This window comes from Melanotaenia boesemani, chromosome 12, assembly GCF_017639745.1.
Source record: "Melanotaenia boesemani isolate fMelBoe1 chromosome 12, fMelBoe1.pri, whole genome shotgun sequence".
Lineage (NCBI taxonomy): Eukaryota > Metazoa > Chordata > Actinopteri > Atheriniformes > Melanotaeniidae > Melanotaenia > Melanotaenia boesemani.
The window spans coordinates 20,712,731-20,740,110 of record NC_055693.1 but is presented as its reverse complement, the minus strand read 5'-3'; the positions used below and the strand labels follow the sequence as shown (position 1 = coordinate 20,740,110).

General features: G+C 38.6%; 2 protein-coding genes across 9 annotated transcripts; one reads left to right on the top strand and one right to left on the bottom strand.

Annotated features, from left to right (window-relative positions):
- Positions 1 to 514: 514 nt before the first annotated feature.
- On the top strand, positions 515 to 17,968 carry LOC121650734 (myc box-dependent-interacting protein 1). 8 transcript variants are annotated; one of them, XM_042002428.1, is made up of 21 exons: positions 515 to 849; positions 1,630 to 1,710; positions 1,898 to 1,952; positions 2,070 to 2,164; positions 3,719 to 3,814; positions 4,067 to 4,177; positions 4,269 to 4,361; positions 4,730 to 4,815; positions 4,988 to 5,063; positions 5,456 to 5,511; positions 6,065 to 6,097; positions 6,381 to 6,425; positions 7,638 to 7,710; positions 8,041 to 8,163; positions 8,378 to 8,461; positions 10,253 to 10,273; positions 13,518 to 13,937; positions 14,473 to 14,526; positions 14,991 to 15,080; positions 15,201 to 15,302; positions 15,404 to 17,968. In XM_042002428.1, exons 1-21 carry the CDS (start codon positions 763 to 765, stop codon positions 15,503 to 15,505), a joined length of 1,983 nt encoding a protein of 660 aa, XP_041858362.1. In that variant the 5' UTR covers positions 515 to 762; the 3' UTR covers positions 15,506 to 17,968. The 8 variants fall into 8 exon arrangements, with proteins under 8 accessions (XP_041858362.1, XP_041858363.1, XP_041858364.1 ...); XM_042002429.1 differs by lacking the exon at positions 6,065 to 6,097; XM_042002430.1 differs by lacking the exon at positions 6,381 to 6,425.
- A 3,029-nt stretch (positions 17,969 to 20,997) lies between these two features.
- Positions 20,998 to 26,264, bottom strand: LOC121650679 (indian hedgehog B protein-like). The gene is made up of 4 exons (XM_042002326.1): positions 25,447 to 26,264; positions 24,340 to 24,497; positions 23,962 to 24,065; positions 20,998 to 22,139 (listed from the first exon to the last, which is right to left on the bottom strand). The coding sequence occupies exons 1-4, from the start codon at positions 25,753 to 25,755 to the stop codon at positions 21,403 to 21,405; spliced, it is 1,308 nt and encodes a 435-aa protein (XP_041858260.1). The 5' UTR covers positions 25,756 to 26,264; the 3' UTR covers positions 20,998 to 21,402.
- Positions 26,265 to 27,380: the final 1,116 nt, after the last annotated feature.

The following is a 27,380-nucleotide window of genomic DNA, read 5'->3' as shown; positions in this document are numbered from 1 at the left end:
TTGGTTTGATTGCATTTTAGAATTAGGCCTATTATATAAATATTAAAAAGCATATTATCTCAAAACACCATCTATATAATTTCTCCCTGTATTTATCTATTTGAATTACAACAAATAGGCCTATTTTTTTTCCCACTTGAGCCACTTTTCCACTGAAATGCTCTGCAGTCATAAGGAGAGCTTGTCAGGATACTGCACATGTTACGCAATAATAACGGTAACAACAGACTGAGAAGCAAGAGTTTTTAATATCACGCAGCCTGGAAAGATTGCTCAACAGTCTCTTGTCAGGTTGCTGTATATTGTTTACGTCACGATGACGTTCTAATGTCAAGTAGGAATTTAAAAGAAGCCTACCCTATTTTTATTATTTGTATATTTATAATCTGAAAAGGTCGTTTTTAAATTTCGCAAAATCATCATTTAAGTTAAGATTTAACCTCGCCTTGTTGTATAGCTTTTGGTGTATGGACGTGCTCGAGAGGGAGCATCTGTGCCTTTAAGATCATCTCTCAGCATCCTCCTCCTCTGTCAGGGACGCTCACACTCATACAGCTGCCCAATATTAGAGAATACACCCTAGCTTTCCACACACACATTCTCCTATAGATTTAGTAGAACATCACATCACTGCATTTATCACCATAATTTCCTCACTGTACATTGATGCATTTGCTTCAACGGTCGCCGTAGCGGTCAAACCGATCGTTATTGTTTTTATTTCCTTCCTTCCCGCATCCAAAGACGGATCTACGTTACAAGATGGCTGAGTTAAATTTGGGGAAGGGGCTGACAGCCGGGAAAGTGGCCAGCAACGTCCAGAAAAAACTAACCAGAGCCCAGGAAAAGGTAAGAGCTGCTTCAGTCCATGTTATTGTATGGGGAAATTACTGGCCGTTTCAGGCCTTAGCGCGCCGCGGAGCAGCACTGCCGCATCCTCAGCTGAGGCGCAGTGTCGCATCACGACACCATCAGTATTAAAAACAGAGACGCCGTGTTTGTGAAGGTCCACTTGGGATACGTCTCCCTCATTATATATTTTCTCACAGAAACGGCTATACCGCAATAATATACAGTTTAGGCCCACTAAAATTTGATGCACGCGTCTAATGTTTCCTGGGATCTTTAAGCCTGTAGCTAGATCTAAAAACTGAAACGGCACAGATTGTGGCAAAGCTCTACCTCTTGAACTTTATTCATAAGTACAGTATTAAACAACCTTGCTGCAATAAGTGGTAGATAAGAGGCCTTTGCTTTCAAGCACCTGCACGTTGCGCTTAATAAATGTGAGGGGGGCGCTGTTTGGCAGTTAGGATGCATCATCTAAGGCACGCATAATATACCATGATCAAGTATTGGATATTTATGTGAAAGTGACTGTGAAAGAAAGTAAGACTTAGTTAATTCTGCAGATGTTTTTTAATCCTACAGTTTTCTGTAGCTGATATTTTTATTTAACGAGATTCACATCATGTATCATTTTCTGACATAAACTGCTTTTGCAACCAGTTCATATCTGCATTCTTGTGAACAAGTCCTACTTGAACCTAAATGGATAGGATGAGATCAACACATGAGTAATCTTTCATTCAGTGCTGCAGTGTTGCTTACTATTTGTTTCATTGGCAGGTTCTACAGAAACTGGGAAAAGCAGACGAGACCAAAGATGTTGCCTTTGAGGAAGGAGTTATCAACTTCAACAAACAATATGTGAGCTAAGAGCCCTACAGATACATTCCTCATATATTTAATATGCCAAGAAATCAACAAGAGCAGCTATATTGACAAGGCGTTGAATACTAGCATGGATGCAAGATACACAGTATCTATTTCATCTGAGCAGTCAGGGTTCTGTATGGCACTTTGATGAGCCTCATGTACTGTGTTTCTTCCCCAGGCTGAAGGCAGCAAACTCCAGAGAGATTTAAGAGCATACCTGGAGGCAGTTAAAGGTAACACACTCATGATGGCAGATATTCACTTACGTTCAAACTCCAGATGTAGATACACAGTCACAAGTATAAGAATATAAATTTCTGACAATATGCATAATTTGTGCTTTTCTTTAGCCATGCATGAGTCCTCCAAGAACGTGCAGGCATGTCTAGCTGACATGTATGAGCCAGACTGGTACGGGAAGAATGAGGTGGATTCTGTTGTGGAGGTCAGAGATGCTTTTTATTGATGTGTTTAAAGTAAAAAGATGGCCAGCATGTGTGAGTATGTCAAGGATATTTGGCTTTTCATTTAGAGGTCAAATGCAACAACATTAGTTGATTGAATGTGTGCTGTACATCTTGCATGCTTGTATGTCATTGTAGTTTCTGTGTTGTGGGGTATACACAGCTGTGTCAGCCTTCGTGGGAGTGTGGCTAATTAGAATATCACACACTTAATAGTGCAGGTGTTATATTTTGCTGCAAGTTTTAAATATCTATCAACTAACTTAACCAATATTTACATAACTTTTATTTAGTTTTAAACATGTAGTGCCAAAATTTAACATCAGTAATTGTAAAGGAAGCTAAGTTATATTGGTTTTGAGCAAGCATTTGGTAAAAGCAGGTTGGAAAAAACATGACAAAAAGTGTTTGACAGGCCAAGACTGTGGTAGGGTGTCTGTCCTCCCCTTTTTAGGTAAGATGAGAGTAAAGGGATTAACAAGATCTACAGAATAGAAATATGTGTCTCTGAATTCTGAAATGTCTGTAAACACATTAACAGAGTAAGACAGAGCGAAGACGAAAAGGAGAGACTACAGGAGAGAGAGGATACAAAGTTTATTGAGTTATCAAGTAATGTCACCTAAATGCAACTACGTGATGTTGATTTAAATAGTAAAAAAGGAGAGATATGTTCATTTCTTTATGAGTGGTTCTGCAGCAGCCTGGGCTCACAGAAGCATAAGTAAGAGAGGTCAAAGTCACCTGAACCAACACTATCATCTTTATGGAAAAAAAAAGTTTTTCATTTCAAGTTAGGCTGCTTCTCAAACCTTATCTGGGAGCTGGTTGCACAGTAAATGAACCTGCTAGCTGATGGCACCACTTACCACCTGCTCTTAGAAACTGTGGGAATAACAATTTAGCCTGCAGTCTGAGAATAAAGTGCTCTGTTCGAATGTTATGGCACCATAAGGTATTTGAAATATAATAATGTTTTATTACAGGACTTTTTAGATAAAATAAAGATTTTAAATTCTACTTTGGATTTTATCAGAAACCAGGGAAGAAAAGATGGTACAGAAGGTACTTACAAGGTCAAGGTCTTGTCTGTGCCCTCTGTGCGATTTTTGCTAAAGTATTACATCCAGGTAATAAGGAATTACAAAATTCCAGCCCAAAAGTGAAAAATGCATTGATTCATTTTCCTGCAATGTGTTAAGACAGGATAATAACATGTGTTACTTGGAAGTCAACAGAAAGGCCAAATCTGCTCTTGATGACCTCCATTAACTTTGTGTTTAAACTTAAAATAGCTTTTAAATTCAATGAATAAACTAATAAACCTGAAAAAAACCCCAAAAGAACAAGTAGTAATTATTATTTTAGCTGTTTCCATTTGATCTTAGTCTAGAGACACGATTGGAAGAAAGAAACGGTAAATGAGTAAGTGGAATTAAGCTTTTATTCCTCTATAGCCAAGTAACATAGCAGTAAAAGTAACGTACTCTCTAATTGTATGTAATTGTGCACATGTATGTTTATCCATACTGCAGGACTGTGATGTGCTTTGGACTGATTACCACCAAAAGTTGGTCGATCATGCGTTAATCTCTATGGATACTTACCTGGGCCAGTTCCCTGATATCAAGGTAAGCTGCATGGTCATGACCTCAACCCAGGATTAGTAGCATTAAGTGCTAATACAGTAGCTCCCAGGCTTTTATCATAATACCGCATATTGTGATAGATTTGATAATAATGCAGCATCTATATTTAAATTTCACCGGAATATAAATAAAAATAAAAATAATAAAAGCTGACAGCAAAGAAAAGCTGGTTTTGGAAAACTGAGCATGTCAGTGTAAAACACAGTGTATATTTTCCTGTTCTATCTTCTTCAGGCTCGCATTGCTAAGAGAGACAGGAAGCTGGTCGACTATGACAGCGCCAGACATAACTATGCTGCTACACACAAGACCAAGAAAAAGGATGGGGGCATTAAAATTACCAAGGTAGGACAAATAAAAATGATTAGGGTCAATCAACATTCAAAGAGGCAAATTTAACAACAGTTAACATGTGGATTTGTTCTCTCTTTTATAGCCTTCCTCCTTGTTAGAAAGAGCCACTCCAGGATGGGCTCAGGGTATCTTGTCTGCACACAATGTTGCCCAGAGCAGCCTTTCCAGGAGCCAGGTACCTCTTACAAGGATACAATAATGAGCAATGTTCTTTCTGGTGGTTCAATAGCCACGGACATATTAAATTTAAACCATTTAACCAAGTATTTAATTTATGTCATCACTCTTGTCCTCTTCTCCCCATGCTTCCTGTTACAGAGCTGTTGTTTATCTGTTGAACTATTGTTGACTTTCTCCTGAATGTAAAATGATAATGGGAACAACAAAGCAACTGTAGCCATATTATGATGAGTTCTTATCAGAATAGTCTTACACAACCGGACATACAGCACTCATTTCATTGACAGATAAAGTAAACACTCAGGAGCATGGTCTAATGCACTATAACAACAAATTGTGTGCATGTCTGCATGTGTATTTTAGGCTGAGGAGGAGTTGGAAAGAGCCCAGAAGGTATTTGAGGAGATTAATATTGACTTGCAGGAGGAGTTACCTTCACTCTGGAACAGGTGTGTATTCGATGTGTGTATGGATGTCTGTGGGAACTGATTTTCCTGTTCATGGATGAATACATTTTAATTACTTTACATCCGTGCTGCATTTACCCTCAGAGAATATAAAATTAATTAAGAGTCTGTAACATAGTCAGAACTGTCTCTCTGCACTCTGTTCCCTCTCCAGTCGGGTTGGGTTTTATGTCAGCACCTTCCAGAGTTTGGCTGGCTTTGAGGAGAAGTTTCACAAGGAAATGAGCCGGGTAAGAACCTTCTGTAGACCTCCAATAGTGCTGGATTTAGATACAGGACTAGATTTAGTTACAGACACAGTATATCAGATGACAGGCCATGGAAAAAGTTAACAACGCCAGATAGTGGCAGTGACTGGATCAGCAGGGAATGACATTTTGACTGACTGCAGGCAGATTGTCCCCTTTGTTTTCTTAGCTTTAAAGCTATAAATCCTCCCTGTCTTTAAATGGATGTGATACTGCAAATAAAAAGGAGCACTTAGGTGTAATGTAATGACTGGTGTTGAAAATGGAAGCACAGTATAACTTGAATTGATTTAATGGGTGGAAGTGCTTCACAATGTGTTAGCAGACTTAAACGTGCTTTGTAGTTGGTGTAACATCTCACACTGCCTTTGCAGCTGGATCAGGATTTGTATGACGTCTTGGAGAAACTGGAAAGCACAGACACGAGCAGGTTAGTGAGCAATAAGCCATCATTTGCAGCCTCTCATACTGTAGTCTAAGCTGTGTGTTGAGCAATTTAATTTAAAAGTCCTTCAGTTCAGAGGTTTCGGCTTAAAAATATTCACATTGAAAGTGACGATAAGGCATCATCATCTGATCCACCCAACTCAAGTTTGCTCTATTTTAAAGAAACAACAACAAATCCAGCTGTCTGCCTGAAAAGCTATTTGTGTGAAATCCTGGGAATCCTTTGCAACTGTTAAGGCTCACTTATTAGTTACTGTACTAGTTGCCTTACCCAGCAGAATAAACAGTTTCCATGTTTTATGTCTGGAGCTCCTTGTAGAGTTTTGCAACCATGAATCTTTTCAGAAGTGTTTGCAAATATTTAAACCTCTTGAGAGCACACATTTACTAATCATGCTTTATTAAGCAGTGGGCAGTAAAACAAGTAAAAATAGCAGTAAATTGTACACTAATGTTATTTTTCATGGAGTAATTTAATCCCCTGTTGGTTTCTTTACTTGTAAGTACTCACTTTTTATTTGTTTAATCCTGTAAAGCCCACAAGGGGAATTAACAAAAGCTACGGGAAGGTGATATACTTTATTTTTCATTTTCTAATGCACGTAAAAACTCTACAAATGCTTTTTTAAAATATTTGTTTTATTTTTCTTTTGTTTTTTTGGTTTAGTACAATGCATATAAATCTGTTGATTCCTTTTACACAATTTTGCAATATTTTAAAATATGATTTACTCTTCCTGATTCAGTGTGGGGATTAAGTACTCATAGATGATTGTACTTCATGTAACAAGTGTTATAAGCAACAGGAATATAAGCATTAACTTGGAGTCACTCCTGAACCTCCCCTTTCAGAAAGGCAGGTAATCGCGGCGCCTCATCATCAGGAGCAAACAGGAGGTAACTGGCAGACACTGTGGTTTCCATGGTGACACAGCTCTTGTCTGTCTGTCCAAACTGACTTGTCTGTCTAGTTGTCTTATGTCAGTCAGAATACCGGCGTGAGAGATGTCAGGGGAACCAGACGATTGGTCGTGCTAGTGATTTCACAGACATATCAGAGTTGTGTGCTCAGAGATGCAGCTATGCCAGAGTTGAACAAACATGTCTTTAATGTTGCACCAGGCAAGACTCATATAAAAATACAGCAACAAGATGTCTTATTAATCAAAGTATAATCCCACATTAGGCTACTTTTTAAATACTAAAATATTTTTAGCAAGTCTTTACATCAGTCATCTCTCAGTCACATATGTTATCTCATAAGTGAATTTCATTAAGAAAAAAAAATCTTAATTTGGGTTTACAAACTCTTTAGTTTAATATTTCTTTCATAAAAGTAACTCCAGGAAGAGCAACTGAAGAAGAACCTGTTTAACAGTCATTATAATATTGTTGCTATGTAGCACCAGCAGCCTTTGCAGAGATAATCTTTAGATGTACTTTTATATTCAACTACACATCAGGTAGCAGTCACAAGGCCATACTTACTTTTTATTAAATATGGTGGCTGTCTCTCTTGTGTGATTATGTCTGTCTAAAACCTTGGCTTTGCACATCTTAAGAAATTAATATGACATAGCATAGAGACAAGAGTGACCATATGAAAAGGGTCAAAGGATCAGCAGGGTTGCCTGTCTGGTAAACCAGTGTAAAGTCCTTGGTTTTCAGAGAAAAAAAGTTCCTCTTGTGTCCAACTTGAAGGCATCAAAAGTGCCTGTTCCAGCCGTTGAGCAGTGTATGCTCAACTCTTTACATAACTGCAGCTCTGGGTGTACTTTTGCCAGCTGTGAAACATTTCTATGACAGTGAATGCTTCTCACACTGCTCGCTAATGAGGTTTTACTGGAGGAACAGACAAAGCCCACTTGCATGGGAGGAGATGTACAAAGGGAAGGAAGAGTCACTTTTCTTGCATGACAGCGCTTGCAACAACTTCTGCTTGGACTTTTGTAGCGCATGCCTTGTAACCTTTCTCTCGTGTTTTAGCTTTCAGGTACTCTCATTAATATTTTGCTGTTCTTTGCTCTCACGTTTCTTGTCATCTTTATCACATTCTCTGTAATGTGCATCTTTTTTCTTTTTTACCTCAATTTCTTTTTGTTACTTACCTAGTGGTAAAGAGGCAACTAACCACACTCTCAGACCAGGAGGACCACCTCCAATCCCGAAATCTCCATCCAAGGTAGATGCATTCTCTTACATCAAAGCTATTACTTAAAATTAGAAGATTTGTGCTACAGATTTTTTTGCTTTTGTTAATTTTTTTCTGGAAAGCTGCAATTAAAAAAACAATGTGATCACTTTTTAAGCTTTTCACTTTCAAAACATGAGCACTTTCTACAACTAAACATAGCTTTATAATACTTTAATTCTACAATAACAGATATATTCATACATACATATAGTGAATGCACAACATTTTTCAATTCAGACAAAACTGATCCTAAAAATACTTCTTTTAAATTCAGGAAATGGGAGCCATCATGATCTGACCATATTTTTCTGATCCTAGTTAAAACCAGCCATGCCTCCTCCACCAAAGGTGACCCCATCTAAGGAGTTAAAAACAGAGAACATCATCAACTTGTTTGATGCTGCAGCGACTCCTGACATCAGCGTCACCTCCCCTACAGAGGTTAGTGAGCAGCTGCTGCTGAATTGTCGAACAGCCCTTTAACTTTCTCTTTTTCAGATCCTTTAAACTCCTGGCCTGTCCCAATTACTAGACTTCTATTCTATTCTATTCTATTCTATTCTATTCTATTCTATTCTATTCTATTCTATTCTATTCCTGCTCCCACTGTTGAACCCAGTTAGCCATTGAACGTTCCTGTTCCTGTTGTTATCAGTTCGACAGTCCTGCAGTCAGCAGCCTTTTGGACATGGACCTGGACTCTTTCAGTGCAGCAACCAAAGCTTCCACGGTCACTCAGGTGGATGATTCACAGCATGAATGCAGAGATCCTAGAGACCCTTAACTCGAAGATGTGTCAGTCTTAAGAGATTTCATGTCCTATTCAGACAGACACAAAGTTAATTTCATGATATTTAAGTCCAGAAGAACCACTGAATTTGTTCTAGTCAAAGACGTCAAGAAAATTGGTAATTGTCAAATCAGGTTTTTAACACTAATAACACATAACATACAACATATGCTTGTGTGGTTGTTTGACTTTAAATATGCTGAAATAAACTTGATAAGTGTGGATACAACATGAAGTCACTTGGTAAGCCTGGCATAGTTTGAGGTGTTGCCTGCACTGCTTCTTTCTACTACCAAACCTGAGGTGGATGATGGCATGATGATCTGTAGAAACCTGCTTCTAGTGACCACTTCTTCCTGCTTTAGCACTATAGTCACAGATCACTCATGGCATGAACTGTAGACTACAGCAATGCTCTGCTCGTATTTCTTTTTCTTCAGGTCTGGACAAACCTTGGTATACACTTGAGTAACCTAAGTGTTATTCACTTACAAGAACATACAATACATTAACAGTATAAAACTCTCCCTCCCAAGCTTAATATCAAGGATTTTAACCTCTTTCTTTTAGTTTTAGAGCATGCATAAATGTATGGTTCATCCATAACACATACCTGGTGTTAAACAGTGAGATAAAAGTAGCTGGTAAAAGGAAATGGAACATCCAGCTTGCTAAAGACCTGCATATTTTACAAGCTCAAAGAGCAATAGAGAACAACAGAGTACAGTTTAATTGGTTTTTATTGGGATTGTTGATGCTGATCAAAGTCATGTACAGCTGTTAAGTTGTCTCATTTCAGATTAATTTAAAACAGCATCTGAAATCCTTCCTTTTTATTTCCTTAACATTACCTATAAGATAGAAAATCTGAAAGCAAGTTTCCGTTTTTACATCTTAGAAAATGAAGTTGAGTAGTAACACTGAGATGCAAGTGGAATTATTTCACATTGCTCATATTGATCATGAGAACTGCTAGCTTTTAAAAAAACTTGCACAACCAAGTGACTGGAGTAGGAAGTTACTTATTCACATATCTGTGAAATACAAACACCTACTTTCAGATTCTGAATGTCTGAAATGTTCACATGGTGCCATTTAGCTCCAGGGCTGTGATTTACCAACAAATCCTTTCACTGCTGCAGAGAACAAATGCTTCAATTTGAAAAAGACTTTTCTTGGTGAACGTGTGATAAAATCTACTGCTCTTGAGTTTTTTTTTGTGATTCTTATGGTATGCATTGATGTTTTATATTTGAACCACTGTCTGTTATATGAGGTTTAGGAAGCAAATCTGGCTTGGTTTAGGTTGGATAGTGGTAGGAGGTTAGGGTTAATGGTTAGAGTTAAAAAGCAAAATCAATTAGTTATAACATGACTCAAAGGGGTGTTGACAAAGTTTGAAGTAACATCAGGTGCGTTTGGTTCCCAAACACCAAGATCATAGGTGGTTTGCAGAATGTACTGCAGACATTTACATTTTTGCCTCTTTCATGCATTCAGCCTGTTCAAGTGACTCACATAAGCAACAGCCATTCAACAGATTCCACCTCATTCAGCATACATCTCCCAGTATTTCAGATTTGACCAAATGCTGCTTGTAGGTTTAGAGCATGGGGCCTGCAGTGGAAATATCTTATTAAAATAAAATAAAATAAAAATAAATAAATACATAAACAATAAAAATAAATAAATAAATAAATAATTGTCTCGTTCTGTTGCTTCTTCTTTTATTTTTCACAGCCTGCAAATTGGGACTCGTGGGTAAGCAGGTCATTCTTCTGATAAAAACATCCTAAAATAATTATGAAATAAGCCATTTTATCATTTCTACCATCTTTTTCAGATATTTGTGATTTATAGTTTAAAGTAATCATCATTCCACTCACACAGCCATTACACAAACCATTATAACTTTTAAGGAACAATGTTTTCCACGTATAAATCTCTTTCACTTGTCTGTCCCAAATCTGTTTGTGTGTTGTCTTTGTCTGCAGTGCTTGATGTGATAACATAACACTGAAGATATTGTTGTACAACACAAATAGAACTTGGGAATGCGCTCCAGTCAATTCAGTTCCAAATTGACATTATACACTTCGTGAAGCAATATAACTAATGTCTAACAGTAAAGTGCTCTACAGCAGCAATAATAATATACAGCATAATATTGATTGAAAACACCATTGATCATTATAAAATGGGACACATTATTTGTAACTGAATTAACTTTCTCATTTTGTTTCCCTTTTTATCCACACATGTTCACATGTTTCCCTTATTGAACATGTAGCCCTTACATGTGACCTCCATAGTGACATGTGACACACATGGGCCAGTCTTGTACAACAGCTGAGCAAAACTGCTCAAGTTCACTGTGGATTGTTAAAAAGAAATGTAACTGATAAGCTAACAAGAGCTTATGAGCAACTTCACAAAGCTCTGCCAGTAGCTTAGTCCTTTGACCATTAACTAATCCCTTTGTTCATCCCTACCACTGTAAGAGAGATGTGTCTCAACAGCCTTGGAGCTCTGGAATACCAGACCCTAAGGTCTAGCAGAGTTGGCCTACAAAGGAATGACACTTCTGCTCTTACAAAGGCTTCTTTCTTCATCTGAACATGGCTGTGCGATTGTAAACCATGCTTGCTAACCACATTCAGAAGATTCAACACCTGTCTTCTGATGGGAAAAATTTGTGTTTCTGCCTTCTACTGCTACCCTTTCTTATTTTTATTTGTCTTTTGGTTTAATCTAAACCTCCTCTGTGAAGGTTAATACTTGAACATCAATTTTCATGGGTCTGATGGCTATGATGGGGATGGTGATGATGACTTGGTGGCATCTTCTGCTCCCTCATGGTACCTTGTAATCCCTTCATTTCAACTCATCGTTGCAGAGCTGCTGTTATTCAGCCTTAAATATTGCAAATAATTGCAGAGTCATACTTGATGTCTTCTCCCCAGCAAAGTATGTCAAGTATTAACTTCTTTACTGTCAACTATTTACACTCAATAAATATTTTTTTCAACATCTAACTCTGAACCCTTTGCTTGCTATTTTGCTAAACAACCACATTTCCAAGAAAGTTGGAGAGCTGTGTGTGATTTAAAAATAATCCAAATCTTTTATATGAATGAAAATAGTATAGAAGGAATGTTTCAAAAGTTATTAACTGTATATCCAAATACAACTGTAAATCCAAAAGAGTTGAGATGTTGTGTAAAATGTAAATAAAAATGAATGCAAAGATTAGATATTCTCATAAATCCATATCTTATTCTCGATAGAATAGGAAATAAACAACATATCAGATGTTAAATTTGAGACATTTTACCCTTTCATGGGTAATATTACCTTATTTATATTTTATGGCAGCAACATTTCTTAAAAATGGGTGATGTTTACCACCGTGTGGTATCCTATCTTCATTTAACAACTCTCTGTTAACATTTGGGAAGTGGGAAGACATGTCGCTGTAGTTTTAGAGGAGGAATGTATCCTATTCTGGTCTGGTAGGATTCTAGCTGCTCAACAGTCCTGGACCTTTGTTGCCAGATTTTTCATATCATGATGCTCCCAGTGTTTTCTAGTGGTGGAAGGTCTGGACTGCAGGCAGGCCAGGTCTAGACTGATGGCTTATAGTTGTGTGTGAATGTTGGTCTATATAGAGGATTAAGCTTTGGTGATTAATTAGCCTGTGTGTGTACATGTGTTTGTACTTGCATGTCAGCATATGTGTGCAGTATATGAATTGGGGTGGCCTGGGTGAGTGTACGATTCCTGGCCTGAATTTTTGTCCCAGTCCAGCTCTGGAGCTGCATTTATGGATTGCATGGGGAACTGTGTTTGTTGACAGGGATTTCTTGAAGATTTTCCAGTAAAGAATCATGCCCATTTTTACTGTAAAGCCACCTGAAGATCACAAGAATACAGTTTTGACTTTAGCTTTGTCTGGTGGGCTTACAGATTCTCCCCAGTTCTCTGAATCTTGTAATGACATTAAACTGTAGATGGTGGGATCTTTAAAGTCTTTGCAATTTTACATTGAGAAATATGAACTTAATTCTTTCTGTCTTTCTGAAATAATCTTTTAATACCCAGTCATGCTGCTGTTACCAATTAACCTAGTCAGTTGTTAAATTCTCCTCCAGTTGTTTTTTAATTGCCAATTACTTTTCCAGCCTTCTCTGGGCCCTGTTCCAACTTTTATTTTTTAGATGTGTTGCTGCCATCAAATTTAACATGAGTTAATATTTTCCACAATATGGTAAAATGTTTCACTTTCAACATATGATCTGTTCTGTTGTTGTTTGGTTGTTCTGTTGGTAATAAGGTATAGCTTTATGAAATTCGCAAAAGATTGCCTTCTAATTTTATTTACGTTTTGCACAGCATCCCAACCTTTTTTAGGAATTGGCATTGTATAAAAACATAAATGCACCTTTATCACTGTGATGTATCACCGCTTTTTGTAAATAACAAGCAACAACAAAATATTTACTTCTCTGCGTTTTTACTCAGTCATCTTGCTGATTTGTTGTCACTTGAACTACTAAAAAAGTTTTCCTGGCATCAAATAGAAAATTGGCATTTATTAAAGCTTGACTTTCTTTTTTCAGTATATATCATTTGCACTATATTCAATCCTATATGGTTTTAAAGAGATGTGCTAATTAGTTGTTTTCATTCACATTTTTCACTGCAAGCCAACTTTTTTGGAAGTGTTGTAAATATTTTAAATGATCCTTAGCTTGCTGTTGTGTTCATACATTGGCCAAACAAGCCCTTTTGGCCTTCAAAAGTTTGTCATCTCCTGGTATTACAATGATATTATTGACTACTGAATGGATAACTACTCAATCTGCCATTAATTATCCCTTATACCCTGCTCTCTTGCCCTTTGATATTTAGTTATAATTTTGAATTATGAAGCCCTTACAGTATTCATAGGGTTAAATATTTCTTTTTACTTCTGACTGCTTCAAACCTGACACTTGCCCTTCAGCCTGAGGACAGTGGTGCCCAGGAAGAAGAAGAAGAAACCAATCAGCACTTTGATCCTGTTGCTGCTGCTTCAGAGGCCTGGGGTGATGACGGTACACAGCCCGTCCACTATGACCCTATAGCAGCTGCCACAGAGGGCTGGGGGGATGATGGAACCCAACCAATCCGCTATGACCCTGTGGCTGCAGCTCAGGAGGAGTGGGGAGATGATGAGAGCCAGCCACCTCATTACGACCCCGTGGCTGAAACCCAGGAGGACTGGGTTGATGACAAAGACCAAGCAGTTTCAGAGGAGCCAGCCACAGATGAAAGACCTGCTGATGAGGCTCCGGTTGATGTGGCTGATGTGGCAGATGCTGCTGATGTGGCTGAGGAGGACACCACTCAAGCTGCTGCTGTGTTGGATAATGAAGAGGGTCAGGTAACCAAGGACAGAATTATTGGAGATGCATCTGGACGAAAATAGAGGATGCATCAACATTTGAGGAGAATTGAGAATGGGTTACTGCACAAAAACTAAAAAAGAAAATGTTTGTATAAAATGGAAATATGAAGAAATCTTATTATGGAAAGATTTAGGATGCATCTGGACCAGAAGGATGCATCAGTTGTGGTGAATAGGGCAAGCTTAAAGAAACTGAAGAGGGAAAGAAAAGATTAGTGACATCTGCTTCTCAATGTGCATAGTTAATCACTGTCTCAGCTAATCACAAGTCCATGTGCAAAGTATGCCTTGCAAAGCTTTATGTAAATCACTGTGCATTAGTATTTAATTTTGCTGTTAAATCAACATGTCTGTCTTATTCAGAACTTTACTGTTTAGGCTTTGAGCTTGTCATTTTTGTCTGTTGTCTGTGTCATCTGTCTTTCATGCTAAACTTCTCTTCATGCTTCAGTCTTTCACATGTCTCGCTCTGTAATTTCTCTTCCTTATTTCTCTGCATTTCTGTTTTCAGGGTGAATCTGCAGCAGATGCTGCACCTGCAGCAGAAGAAGCAGTGACGGAGGAGGTGAGTGTAAGATTAATTAAAATCACATGCGGCAAGCCATAAAGTGCTAAATGAAAAAAAAGTGAAATATAAAGTGCTTAACGTTTGAGGATTTTATATGTGAGATGGCATGGGATAATTCCTTTAGGCAACTAGATGGATTGTAGTGCATCAGTTGATGTGGTTTTTGAAATAATAATAATAATAAAAAAGCTTTACTCACCTGCATCATCCACTCATCTTCTAAGATTATTTTCTTACTAATTGACAGTTAAGCATATTTCACAAATTAAATATTTTCTAGAGTAAGATTTGTTCTGTGTAGGATACAATCACTTGTTTATATGAGAGTCTGCTTTCAGATCTCTCCTCCTTTTAAGATAATAACTATTAAAATAATAACTATGTTCCTTTTAAAGATGAAGCATTGCAGTCTCCTTAGATTTTTGGTGAACTCTGCATCTTTTTTTCTGTCACCCCTGCAGACACCAGCAACAGCAGCAAGTGCATCAGCAGAAGAATCAACAGAAGCATCATCAGAACCTGCAGAAATGCCCCCCGGCTTCATGTACAAGGTAAAACAAGAAAATGAAAAAAAAAACAAAAAAAAAAAAAACAAACAACTTAATAGTGGTAAACATGTACTGCAATACATCCCATGTAAGCCGGAATAATTAATTAAAATTTTCATATAGGTCCAGGTGATGCATGATTATGCTGCCAATGACACAGATGAGCTTGAGATGAAGGCCGGTGATGTGGTGCTAGTAATCACCTTTGACACCCCTGATGAGCAGGTGTGAACACACAAACACACACACACACACACAAGCAAATATTTACTGGTATATCACAGAAGCACTGAAATAATTGTGTCATTGTATTTCTGTGTTTAAAGGATGAAGGATGGCTGATGGGTTTTAAGGAAGTCGACTGGCAGCAAAACAAAGAAAATGCCACTAAAGGAGTATTTCCTGAAAACTTCACCCAGAGGCTGTGAAAGAGAGGGACACCTTCCTTTGTTATTTCTGTATTCCTCTTGATGATATCCCCCTTCCCAACCCCATCTCTTGCCCCAATACTGTATATTTTCAAGGATTTTGGCCATAGAAGCAGAGCTGTGACAGCCCTGGATGAAATCATGCATTTTTTTAAGGTCTGCTACACTGTGGATCTTTGCATTTCTGCAGATTTCTGCGACCATTTAGAAATGGCAGATGTAGCCATTTTACAGATCTAATTTGTTTCCTGTTTCTCCATACTTGAGGAATTAATTTGACGATCCTGGTGACACAGGAAATGCATGGATAATCACCTGTGCAACTGAAATGTCATTTTAATTGCTTATTCTTTGTTATGACTCATCTTAAAAGAGATGAGATCTGTTATACAGGTAATGAGAAAAGGAGACTGGAGTAAAATACGTAAGATGATGCCAAGTGTAGCAAAGTAACCTCATAAGCCCTAAAATCTGCTTTATAAGAGAGAAGAGGGCAGAACTGCTAATACTAAGCTGACCAAAAGACAACAAATACTCACTGATTCGAGTCCTTACTATAAAAAGAAGCATTCACCCAGCACAGTAAAATGCTGAACAACTAGCCAGGTTCTCCCTCCAATTCCACCTCAGTAAAAAAAAGAAGAAATCTTAAAAAAAAAAGAAAGAAAGAAAAAAAAAGTGATGAGCCGTTATTGTCTAAGCACTGAGGAAGACTGGTGATCATACTCCTGACACATTGCCTTCAGGATACATGCAGCCCATCCTTTTTCCCTACATTTATTGTTGACTTGTTAAAAAAAATGGGCCATTGATTGTTGTATTAGTTTAGAGTCTGTGGTGGCATAAGTAGTATAATCCTGTTACAAATCTAAATAAAGGGCATATGCAGTTAACTGGTTATCAGACATTAGTTAAATCAAAGTGACAGCAGGAATCTAGCATAAAAATTTTTGGTGACAGAATGCGAGCGTTAATAAAACAGTGACAATATCCTAATTTTTTAAATGACTCTAAAATTGTTTGAAATTGTGTGAAATCATTTTATTATTTTTAGTTCAAAAGGGATTCAAGATATGCATAAGCCAGGCTTGCTATAAAGCTAGCCAACATTACTGAGAAGCTGCTACTGGTAATATAGTAGTTATCACCCTAACACTAATCTAATATATAACTGAGCCAGCCTCATCCATGTAGAAATAATAAAAGAAAATGTGCCGAAATAAATGCCCTCTATTTGCATAGAGACTACTAAACTTCAATGCAGATGATTCAGAATATGCACCAGAGCAACTTCTTTTATTTTTGTATGCTGCCAAGCAATGATTACATATAGCCTAATATAACTATATGGATATAATTGCCAACTGAGGTTGTTATGGAGTATTTTGTACTTCTGTAAGGTTTACTGCGCTCAACGTAGCTGCGTAGTTGGTTAAAACTAAACCAATCATTTATTCAGTCACTGACTTAAAAGAGATTCACAATTTTCATTGCATTATTAAAGTGTAATAAGTGTGGAAGAAACTGTGTGTATGTGTGAGTATGTGTGTTAATGAGTTGTTGGAGAAATCTTTATCTATAGGTTATTGTTACTGAATGACACCACCTCCACCTTCCAGGAGATGTGGCCGTCCGCTTCACTGGACATTTTTCTGATGGAACAGAAGTCGCTCAAACATATAGGGTCTTTTTTCCACTGGCTGGTATTATGGTTCCAGGTGTTATTGTGCATTTGTTGTGTATAAGTGTAATTTTGCCAAGCTGTGATGACAGATACATATTCTATGAAGACATTCATATCTGTATGTGAGTTACTGTGTGCATGCTGACTTTCCATGTGTTGTTGTGTGAACACCCCTACTTTAAGACAATGATACTTGGATCACTTTTGAGGCAGCTGCAACAAGATTCTTTTTTAATCACAATTTTTCTCCCCCTTTTTTTTCTTTTTGTGTGGGGAGTTACACTGTTTTTGTTTTCCCATGATGCATTTTCAAATGTGTCCAGATTATAATTTCTGATTTTCCATCTGCTGTGCCTCAAAATGTTGCTAGGTATCGTGGTCCAAACAGCGTTAATTACAAGGAGGCGGGACTCATAGAGATCAATTTAAAGTCACCAGACTCAGATGCAAAGATTTTTCAAATGATTTTCAGTATTTTAGCCACTTTGTATATTATTATTATTATTATTATTATTATTATTATTATTATTATTATTATTATTATTATTATTATTATTATTATTATTATTATTATGTATTTAAAAAAAATTCTAATGTGAGATAAAACACCTATAAATTTGGGCAAATCAATCACTCACACATGTTTGTGTAAATTTGAGTGTTTTACCTGGGTCTGGTTCTATATCTTTATGGATCAGTCTCCTGCTTTGAGCTACGGGATATGACAAGGTTTTTCCTGTACCTAATTGACCAATAACAATAAAGATTACTTAGAATCTGCTTTTCTGTTTTTAGTCTGCTTTGATTTTAACATGAACTTAATGTACTCTTGAAAGAACACCCTAATTTTTTACTTTTTATGGAAAGCTTACACAGCTGTAGAGATTAAGAAAAATACAAAGTTTACTTAAAGATTATATTCTTTGCAAAAGCAGACGTAACCAGCAGGGTGCGCTGCATCACAGGACTAAATCTACACACTGCAAAAAGCAAAAAGCTCACAGCAGCCAAGAATAAAAAAATAGGAACGCACTGACTGCTGCTGTCCGTGGTACTGAAACCAAACAGCAGCCCACCCTGTAACCACAGCTATCCATGCTGTGCTCACATTGTGCCAGTGATGCATCGCTCTTCATAGTGGCTATCAGGTTATTGGTCTTGATCAACACTGTTTATGTCTGTTGTCTTTTTCTAGCTCCACAGCAAGACACCTTATCAAATGAATGGCTTGTTACCAGGCCTCTGCAGAGCTGAATGACTTGCGGATGAGGGAATTCAGCCATTCGATTCCGGTGTGCTGGAGAAGGGATGCATCTAAAAAATGCAGGATAATAGATTTTGAGTACCAGACTTTGGCTCCGCTGTTTTGTTATGTAAACTATTCCTTAGTGATCAATGAGACACTGCCTGCCCCACCCCCCAAAAAAGTTGCCTCCTGGATTTAACTAAGCAAATAGGTATGAGCCTCTTATTGGATAATTACTGCATGGGCAATTATCTTTCAGTTGGCAACAAGTTATTTAACCCCAACTGATGCAATGAGTAGCTTCTCATTTCTTAAACAACTATGTGGAAAGTCATGTGGAAAGAGTCAAATCAGTGACATGCATCAATCAGAAAAAATATCCAAGACAATTGCTGAAATTACTAAAACTGATTAAAGAACTGTCCAACGCATTATTAAAAACTGGACGGATAGTGGGGAACTATTGTCTTCAAGGAGGAAATGTGGAGGGAAAAAATCCTGAATGATCATGGTGGGCAATCACTTAAATGCTTGATGAAATCAGATCGAAGATAAACAGTTGAACTCAGGGTTATGTTTACTAGTGAAAGTACAAGCATTTCCACACGCATGATGCAAAGGGAACTCAAGGGATTGGGACTGAAAAGCTGTATAGCCATAACAAAACCACTACTCAGTGAAGCTAACAGGAGAAAAAAGCTTCAGTTCGCTAGGAAGCGTAAACTCTGGACTCTGGAGCAATGGAAGCAATGGAAGACGGCAATGTGGTCTGATGAGTCCAGGTTCACCCTGTTCCAGAGTGATGGGAGCGTCAGGGTAAGAAAATAGGCAGAAGAAGTGATGCAGCCATCATGCACAGTGCCTACTGTACAAGCCTGTGGGGGCAGTCTATGATCTGGGGTTGCTGCAGTTGGTTAGGTCTATGTTCTGCAACATTATGTGGCCAAAGAATGAGTGATTCAGGGTTTCATTTTCATACATGGATTGGCCACTAGAGTCCAGACCTGAACCCCATCAAGAATCTTTGGGATGTGTTGGAGAAGGCTTTGTGCAGTGGTCGGACTCTTCCATCATCAATGCAAGATCTTGGTAAAAAATGACTGCAACACTGAATAGAAATAAATCTTGTGACATTGCAGAAGCTTATTGAAACAATCCCTCAGCGAATGCTGCTGTAATTAAAGCTAAAGGTTTTTGTGGTCAGGGTCTATTTTTGGATTTGTTGTTATTACAAATGCAAAACAATTTCTGGTTAAGAACAAAAACTTTATGTGTCAAATACAAATTGTTTCCAGAAAAATAATAATAATACATTTACAGCATTTTTTTTTAAAAATAGAACTTTAAATAGTCTCTCCAACAATAGCTTAATATACATATTTGACAAATCTTTGAGCAGTCATATAGACAAATGTGAAAGCCTGGAGTTTCGAGAGAACTGAAGAGAGTGAGTTTTTATAAATCATAAAAGCAGCAAACTCAAACTCTGGTCCACAAGGGCCACATTTTCCCACAGGTTTTAGATGCTTCCCTGAATCAAATAAAATGGACCCAACAGTTTGTTGTGAAGTTCTGCACAATGATCCATTTATTTCAGCTGAAGCTGAGAAACATTGAAACTTGCACAACTGGCCCTTGAGGACTAGAGTTTGACATTCCTGTATTCCTGCGGAGGGTGGCATATAATGACATACATACATAAATATTTTTTCTTATTCCATTCAGTCTTCTACAATAACAGTAAACCTGTTTCCCATACTTTTACTCTTAATGGCCAGATCTGCTGCATCTCTTTGGGTCTTGAGTATTGGGATGAAGAAGAGAGAAGCAATCAAATGAACTCTTACTATTCAAAATCACAATAATAACTGCAATTTAATATGATGCATAGATGATACTTAATACAGTAGTTGAATACAGCCTGAGTCTTACTACTGACCTGAAAACTGAACCCCCCACCCCAAACAATAAACAAATTAAATATTTTAAATAAAACACCTGATAAAAACGTAAAGAAATGTGTAAATGAAACATAGAAATCATATCAAAAAAATCAAGTTGTATAAAACCAGATGGCAGACTTCAACACAAAAGGATCCACCTTGCATCAGTAAATGAGAAATGTTCTGTTTGTGTGCATGCTGCAGCACAAATACTGTCACCATCTTCCTTCGTTGCCATTCAATAATTCCATGATGTGAAGCTACAGTGGTACTTCATCATAGACGTGAACCTAAGTCCAATCAAAATACAGTAAAGACTCTGGAAAAAGAAGCATAAAGAAACAGTGAATCTGTTTCAGTAATTATTCTTAAAGTAAACCTTTCACTGCTTTAGTATATAAATACCTATGTACATATAAAAGCTTCACATCTCGCCAAGTTTATTCTTCCTCCTTATATACTTCCTTCTTGTGGCCACCTAAACCATCTCTCTTCAGCCTCACAAAATATGTTTAAATTTCTTCAGTAAGCACAACTGTTGACAGGTTAAAGCAAAAATTAAAACGAATGATTTTCTGACTGTCTCACCTCACAACTTAGTTTTTCTTTTGGTTTTCAGAAAATCTTTCATTTTGAATTACTTTTGATCCCTTAGCAGTTTTGACAGATAACCATACCTATGAAAGTACACATAAAAATATTTGTCACTATTTTTTTCAGAATTTCAGAATTATGACTCTCTTGCAGAAGTGTGTCAGATTTTATGTCAAATAGAAGTCTCTTTAGTCCTCTAAACTGTCCTATCTCAATCTTTTGAACATTAAAAAAGGTTTATGAAAGTAGAGAAAATAAAGGCAATTAGAGTTCGTAGAAAATTTATTTACACTGTTAATAGTTATATTCGGTGGTTCCTCAGTGGCTGCCTTTAAAACTGAAAGAGAGTTGTGCTGTTTGTTTGTATCTCTGAATACAGGGAAATGAAAGGAGTTATCAGTCTGAACCATGTTTCTGTGGCTCCTATATGTCATTGTTCAATACCCCAGGGGTGGAAGTGTCCAGCATCCAGCAGTATTTTCCCTAACCTCTGTAGAAGCCAAGGGTACCAATGCAGCCCATCATTCTGCATTTGGAAAGGACCCATCAGGCTGTAAAAGAGTCTTACCGGGGCAAATACCCAGTGGGACAACTGGTGACTGTCCACAGCAGCATAGCAAGATGCCAGCACACCATTAACCACTATAGAACCATGCTGGGTAAGTGGAGCATATAACCCAGTGCTCCTCTGCTCCTTCACAAAGGTAACAACTGAAAGTCTTGCATGTGATTTTGTGTCCCCTGTCGACGTGAAAATGCACTGTCCCGGCCGGACCTCACTGGCAAAAACGGTCCTCAGACCTGCTCCACGACTTGGCCTACCCTCCCATAAAGAGCCAAAAAGTGTCTGTTGAGCTGTTTCTCCCCACCCTGACTTGTTCAGTCCACCTGCACAGTCCGTGGTAAATATCAGGTGAGCAGCTGTGAGCGTAATGTTAAGTCCCACATCTGTGCCAATAATGTAGAAAACCTTTGTGACATTGGGCTGGTGATCCAGAAAGGACACAACAGGGCTGTAGAGAAGCAGAGCGTGGTCGTCTATTGTTGATGAAGCCAAGACGCGTTCGCCAGGGAGGAGGTCACGCATCTGTTTGGTAGCACCACCTTCAAGGATAACCTGAGCATCACCAGGGAAACAACCACCAGTTTTGGCTGCCACAGAGTGATCTGAAAGGTGAAAGAAAGAGACGCAAAGTCATCACATCTTACCTAAATGCATGATTTTTGGTTTATTCTCATTGAATAGCTTATTTTGTAGGTAAAGACGAGTAGACAAAGCACAAGGAGAGGAAAAACCTGATGGAATTCCTCTCAGGAGTTGAGCAACAACACAGCAGCATTTGGCCTTCTACGGTGACTGCACCTGCACGTTATTCTAGGTCACTCAGTGATTTATAAAGCAGGTGAGACTTTGACACAACTGAAGAACTTTATCTCTTTGGATCAGTGGTGGTTGTTAACATAGGCATAAAATAAGAGGTTTAAACTATGAGTTCTCTCTCTGCCTTTGGCTCTACTTATTATTAGAAGTCAAGCACACATACAAAGAAACATACACCTTTTATCAACACGTTACCACTGGCAGCTGTAAATCCACTCTTTCACTATTGCTTTTCTAGTGTCCAAAGACTGTCACAGGATGTAATTAAAGGTGCAGCACCTGAAGCATTTTGTAATACTAATAACACATTAATGTGAATTTCAGTGATTTGCTTGCTACTCTCCCACATTTATCAAATCAAAATTTACATAATAAGATTAATATGACATAACTGCACAAATATGTAGTAGAGAAACCTACTTATTCTTGTTCATTTTGGGTTAATGTGGTTTTGATTGTTACAGGCTGAGCAACTGATTTTTTTAAGTGTCTGAATTAGTTGGCTCTTTAAGACGCAATAAGATGAGGTGGCAAGATGGGGTAGTCGGTAAGAGCTAATGGATAACCAGCTGATTGTATCAACGCAGTCAGAGCACGGCCTGGGGTCAGGGAAACAGGAAAGTACACAGACTCAGACCTGGTTTTAGATACTGTTTGGATTACAGCAGAGTTTGAGATTTAAACCAAGTCACATGCTCACTCTCCATGACTACATGAGGACTGAGACATTGCTTGAATCTTGAATCCCAACACAAAATACTACTTTGGGAAAATAAATAAATAAATAAATAATGAAAGAATAGAATAGAATAGAATAGAAATGAGAAAATCATTAGTATAAATGTGTGTGTTTGTGTGGGAGGGCTGTCTTGAGGCAGCCAAATATTTGTCCAAGGTGTGTGTCTGTAAGCCTGAAGGCTGCAGAAAAGGAGGGCTGTGATAAGACTCAGATAAGAGATCTGAGAGAAACCTACTGAAGGCAAAAGCAACAGCAAAAACAAAGAGGGAGTTAATCATCTCACAGCCTCCTAACCTCAGAAGACTGCTAGAATGCAGTTTGGCATCAAATAACTGGTGGTACCAGACATGGGTAAATAGATTTCTAAAATCTCTCTCAGGTTAAAGTAGCTGGAGGTGGAATGTTGTCAGCTATTGTTTTCAGGAAGACTCTAGCTGATAAAGAGGGTGTGTTCTAAACTAAGTCTATATTGACAGTGTATCTGAAAAAGCAAATGTTATATCAAAGAAATATAAAAAGAAGAATCAAACGTCACTTTAGGGTAAATTTTATACACACATTTTTGTGTATAAAACAAATTTCCTACATTTCATATTGTACTGTTTTAATCACAGTGTCTCTTTGATGAGTTCTGACCAAGAATTGAGATTCAATAAAGCAAAGAACACAGGTGCACACCCTGCTTTGATTGCCTCCCAATAGGCTGAGCACACAAACACACTCACAGGCTGATGGTTCAGGCACTGAAAGGCAAACCCTGCAAAGTGTGTTGTATCAGCCTCATTAGTGGTAATGAGAGCTAGTCACAAAAACATACAAAGACACATTCAAATATGCAGACAAAATATTCAGCTTAGATCACTTCTTACCCGACTTGACGCTACAGTGAATATGGGCTTTGGACTCGTAGTAGACCCAGTCAAATCCAGCTTCTACAGCCAAGCGGGCCAACATGCCATACTTATTTCTATCCCTGTAAGGAAAGAAAAAATAACTTTTAACTTGCATTACTTCAATCACAATAGGATAGCATTATCTTCCAAAAAGTCTACACAAAAGAAATGGTTACATTAACAGTTGTTTATCTTTTAACAACAAAAGACTTTATGTCCAAACAAAAGAAAGTGTGTCTGTTCTGCTCACTGACTGCATGACTCATCACATTACTAAGTTGATTGACTGACATAACTGACTGACTGCAAGGCATCTGATGATCTGGCATCATCTGTTAACCTCAGCATGCCCACCTGTCTGAGGTGGTGATGTCGACAGCACGTCCCTCATAGTGCAGTGAGTCTTCTGAGTGATGACCGTCCTCATCCCAACCCTCTGTCACTCTTAGCTTCACACCTGGCCACATGTTCACCACGGAGATGGCCAATGAGTTTAACTTGTCTTTGCAACGCTACGGCAGACACAGAGACAAAAGAAAGCTGTAAGAGGCAAATATTCCAATGCAAATACAGTTAATGTGTCCTCCTGTCTGTTAATGACCACACTGATCAGCAGAATGGAAGCAAGAGCGACTAAAATAAATAAATAAATAAATAAATAAATAAATAAAAGCTCTGCACTGAAACTGCAGATCATGGCATAAGTAGCTGTTAACTCAGTCAAAACATGTAAGAACACTAGACGACTTAAAATAGCAGCATGTTATAACTGTGTCAGGTGAATTCTGTCAGGTGAGTGGTCAAAGTACACGGCTGTGATTGTGTGTTTATTTGGGATTGGCTGTTTTTTCAGGCCAAAGCGACTCGCTGATCTATTTAATCAAATGCAACGATTTGAAACCATGCATTTTTAGCTTTAATAGTACCATTAATAATTTAATTAAAAAAAAGCTACATTAAACAGTTTACTTCAAATACACTGCAGAGCTGGTTTAATGCATGCTGCGTAAAGATTTGAGTGAAAGCTGTTTTCTTTTGGGACGAATAATAAAGCTGGAATTTGAACAGTTTATGTGACATTAAAAAGCGTAATTTTCCGCACCACACATGATTAGTCAAATAGAAAATTGTACAATGACCGAGACCGCCTTAGGCGGGAGTAAAGGCAAAATGTCAAGCCAGCAGGAAGAGATGTGAATGTCAGGTAGCAAAATCCAGAGGTGAAATCAATCACTTTGGTTTAAACATTTAACTGACAGCAAACATTCAGCAGACAATTGGAAGCAACTAATCTGGTCTGAAGTGACTCGCTTCATTCAGTTCAATGGAATATGATTTTTCCGTTTAAGAACAAGCAGGTAAACACAGTTTTATCCATTTGGAGCTTTAATTTGATAAGCGAAAGCACATAGGAACAAATTTCACTTTTGCACCTGTACGCATTCACTCCCCTCCACTCACCTGTGTCATGAGCCTGTCGGCGCCCGTGTCCTCCTCATCTTTAAAGATTATGTCTGTGTTGTAATTCGGCTTCAGTTCCTTGAAGCGCTCGGAGATGCGCGTAATTTTGCCCTCCGGCCTCCCGCTGGCTCCCAAGGTCTTCTCAGCGACGTTCGGGATGAATTGCTTGAGGGCAAGCGGGATCAGCTTCTTCGGGAGCCGCCTCTTGCCGTATCCCCTCCCCGGCCCGCAGCCCTCCGTGGCAGGTGCGAGGAGGAGGAGGACCAAGGCACACAGAGAGGGGGTGAGAGGAAAGAGGGAGATCTGCATCGCCCCGGGGGGAGGGAGGACTCTCCCGGGGGAGAGAGAGATGACTTCAGAACCTCCTCGGTTTAGTTTCCATAATGCGTGAGAGTTGCAACACCACGTCCGAAAAATTCGGATAAATGAAGATCAGCTCCTCAGCTCCATGAGGCACCATGAGGATACCAAAAAGTTTTCGCTTCTCCAAAAACACTGGCCAACACTGAGAAACTCCGCTCCTTTCAGAACCAACCGTAAGTGTGCACGCTGTAAAGTCCGTGTATTTAAACAAACAGGTTCAAAGTCGATTTGGTGGGTGTGAGAGTTAAAGAGAGAGAGAGAGAGCGGTTACGGATATCCAAGTTGCAGTGTTGTGGTTTCTCTCCACCTCTTTCTTTTGCTCTGTCACATCAGCCACTTTCGCCTGTTCTTTGCTTGATGCCCTCTCTGGACTGTTTCCTCTCCGTATGCGCGCCCCGCGTGCGACAAGCTGCAGCTTTCCAGTTGAATTGGAGGGATTTGAGTGATCCAAAACGATCTGTTGCCACTTCAGACCGCACCCTGCCAGTCCTGCCCTCCTCCTCTTTCCCTCGCTCCCTCTGTCCCTGTACTCTGCCACCCACCCCGCCCCTCCTGGGCATAGGGCGCACTGGAGAGTCCGGTCCACACTCTGCTGGCAGGCAGCAGAGAAGCAAACAGAAGCTTTGCCCTCTATTACTGCCCACTTTACATTTCCATTTATTGTGTATGGCTCTCTGTACCCTTGACAACTCTGCATGATGACAACCTTTTTCTTTTTTTTTTTTTTTTTTGTTGTTTTGCACTGAACGGCAGACAACCAGAATCAATTGAATTGATTTGTTTCCCAGAGCAGACTACACTGCCAGTAATTTCTCCCTGCTCCATTCAAATATTAAACGTGATCAAGTGTCACTGACTGGTTGACTGTGGGGTGACTGACCAGGCAATGGGGTAATTAACAGTGGTGAGACAGACTAATTGCCTGGATATTTGACAGGTGGGCTAACTGATGGATTGCTCTGATGAATGACTGATTAACTGGCTGACTGACAGATTCTCTGAATGGCTGATAGACTGACTTACACCAGTGATAATTAGTAAGTAAATAAGATAACTGTCCAAGTTAATCAGCAAGATGGATCACTTTCTGCCAGTTTTCCAAAGAAAACCTATTACAACTTTAATTTAATAACTTTTGCTTGCTTGGTTATCCGGGTGCATGAGGCCAACTTACACACACAAACAGAGAAATCCACCAGCAAACTCAGACCCTCCGAATTAGCTCTTCAAATATTTGCCAGCAGAAAATCAGTGGTCTCACCACTGTTTCTCAGGGCTGGCCCCTTTGAATGAATTGAACTGTGCAGAGCTGAGGTTTTCCACACTTTATGTTTTATTATTTGTCAGTGTAAACACCATAAAGTATTTTTGCTGCACCACTGCTTTTCATGTCTCTTGATGGAACAGAGAAAGGCAAAGAGAGGGATTCCCAAACAGTAAACAGCCATGTATACTTGTGTTTACCTTGCAGCTGAAATAGAATATCCATGGACACTTGTGTAAATTCACTGGAACTTTCCAGGTATGGAAAATACAAACTGGTTAGAAGAAATCAAAATTTGCCATAGAGG

Bases quoted from the DNA above. Each gene is read 5' to 3' on its own strand.
- LOC121650734 (XM_042002428.1), top strand. From the start codon at position 763: ATGGCTGAGTTAAATTTGGGGAAGGGGCTGACAGCCGGGAAAGTGGCC. The intron at 850-1,629 runs GTAAGAGCTGCT...TTTCATTGGCAG, and splicing joins TAACCAGAGCCCAGGAAAAG to GTTCTACAGAAACTGGGAAA. The intron at 4,178-4,268 runs GTAGGACAAATA...TCTCTTTTATAG, and splicing joins GGGGCATTAAAATTACCAAG to CCTTCCTCCTTGTTAGAAAG.
- LOC121650679 (XM_042002326.1), bottom strand. From the start codon at position 25,755: ATGCAGATCTCCCTCTTTCCTCTCACCCCCTCTCTGTGTGCCTTGGTC. The intron at 24,066-24,339 runs GTGGGCATGCTG...CTTTCCTTACAG, and splicing joins GACATCACCACCTCAGACAG to GGATAGAAATAAGTATGGCA. The intron at 22,140-23,961 runs GTAAGAAGTGAT...TTCACCTTTCAG, and splicing joins TCACTGTAGCGTCAAGTCGG to ATCACTCTGTGGCAGCCAAA.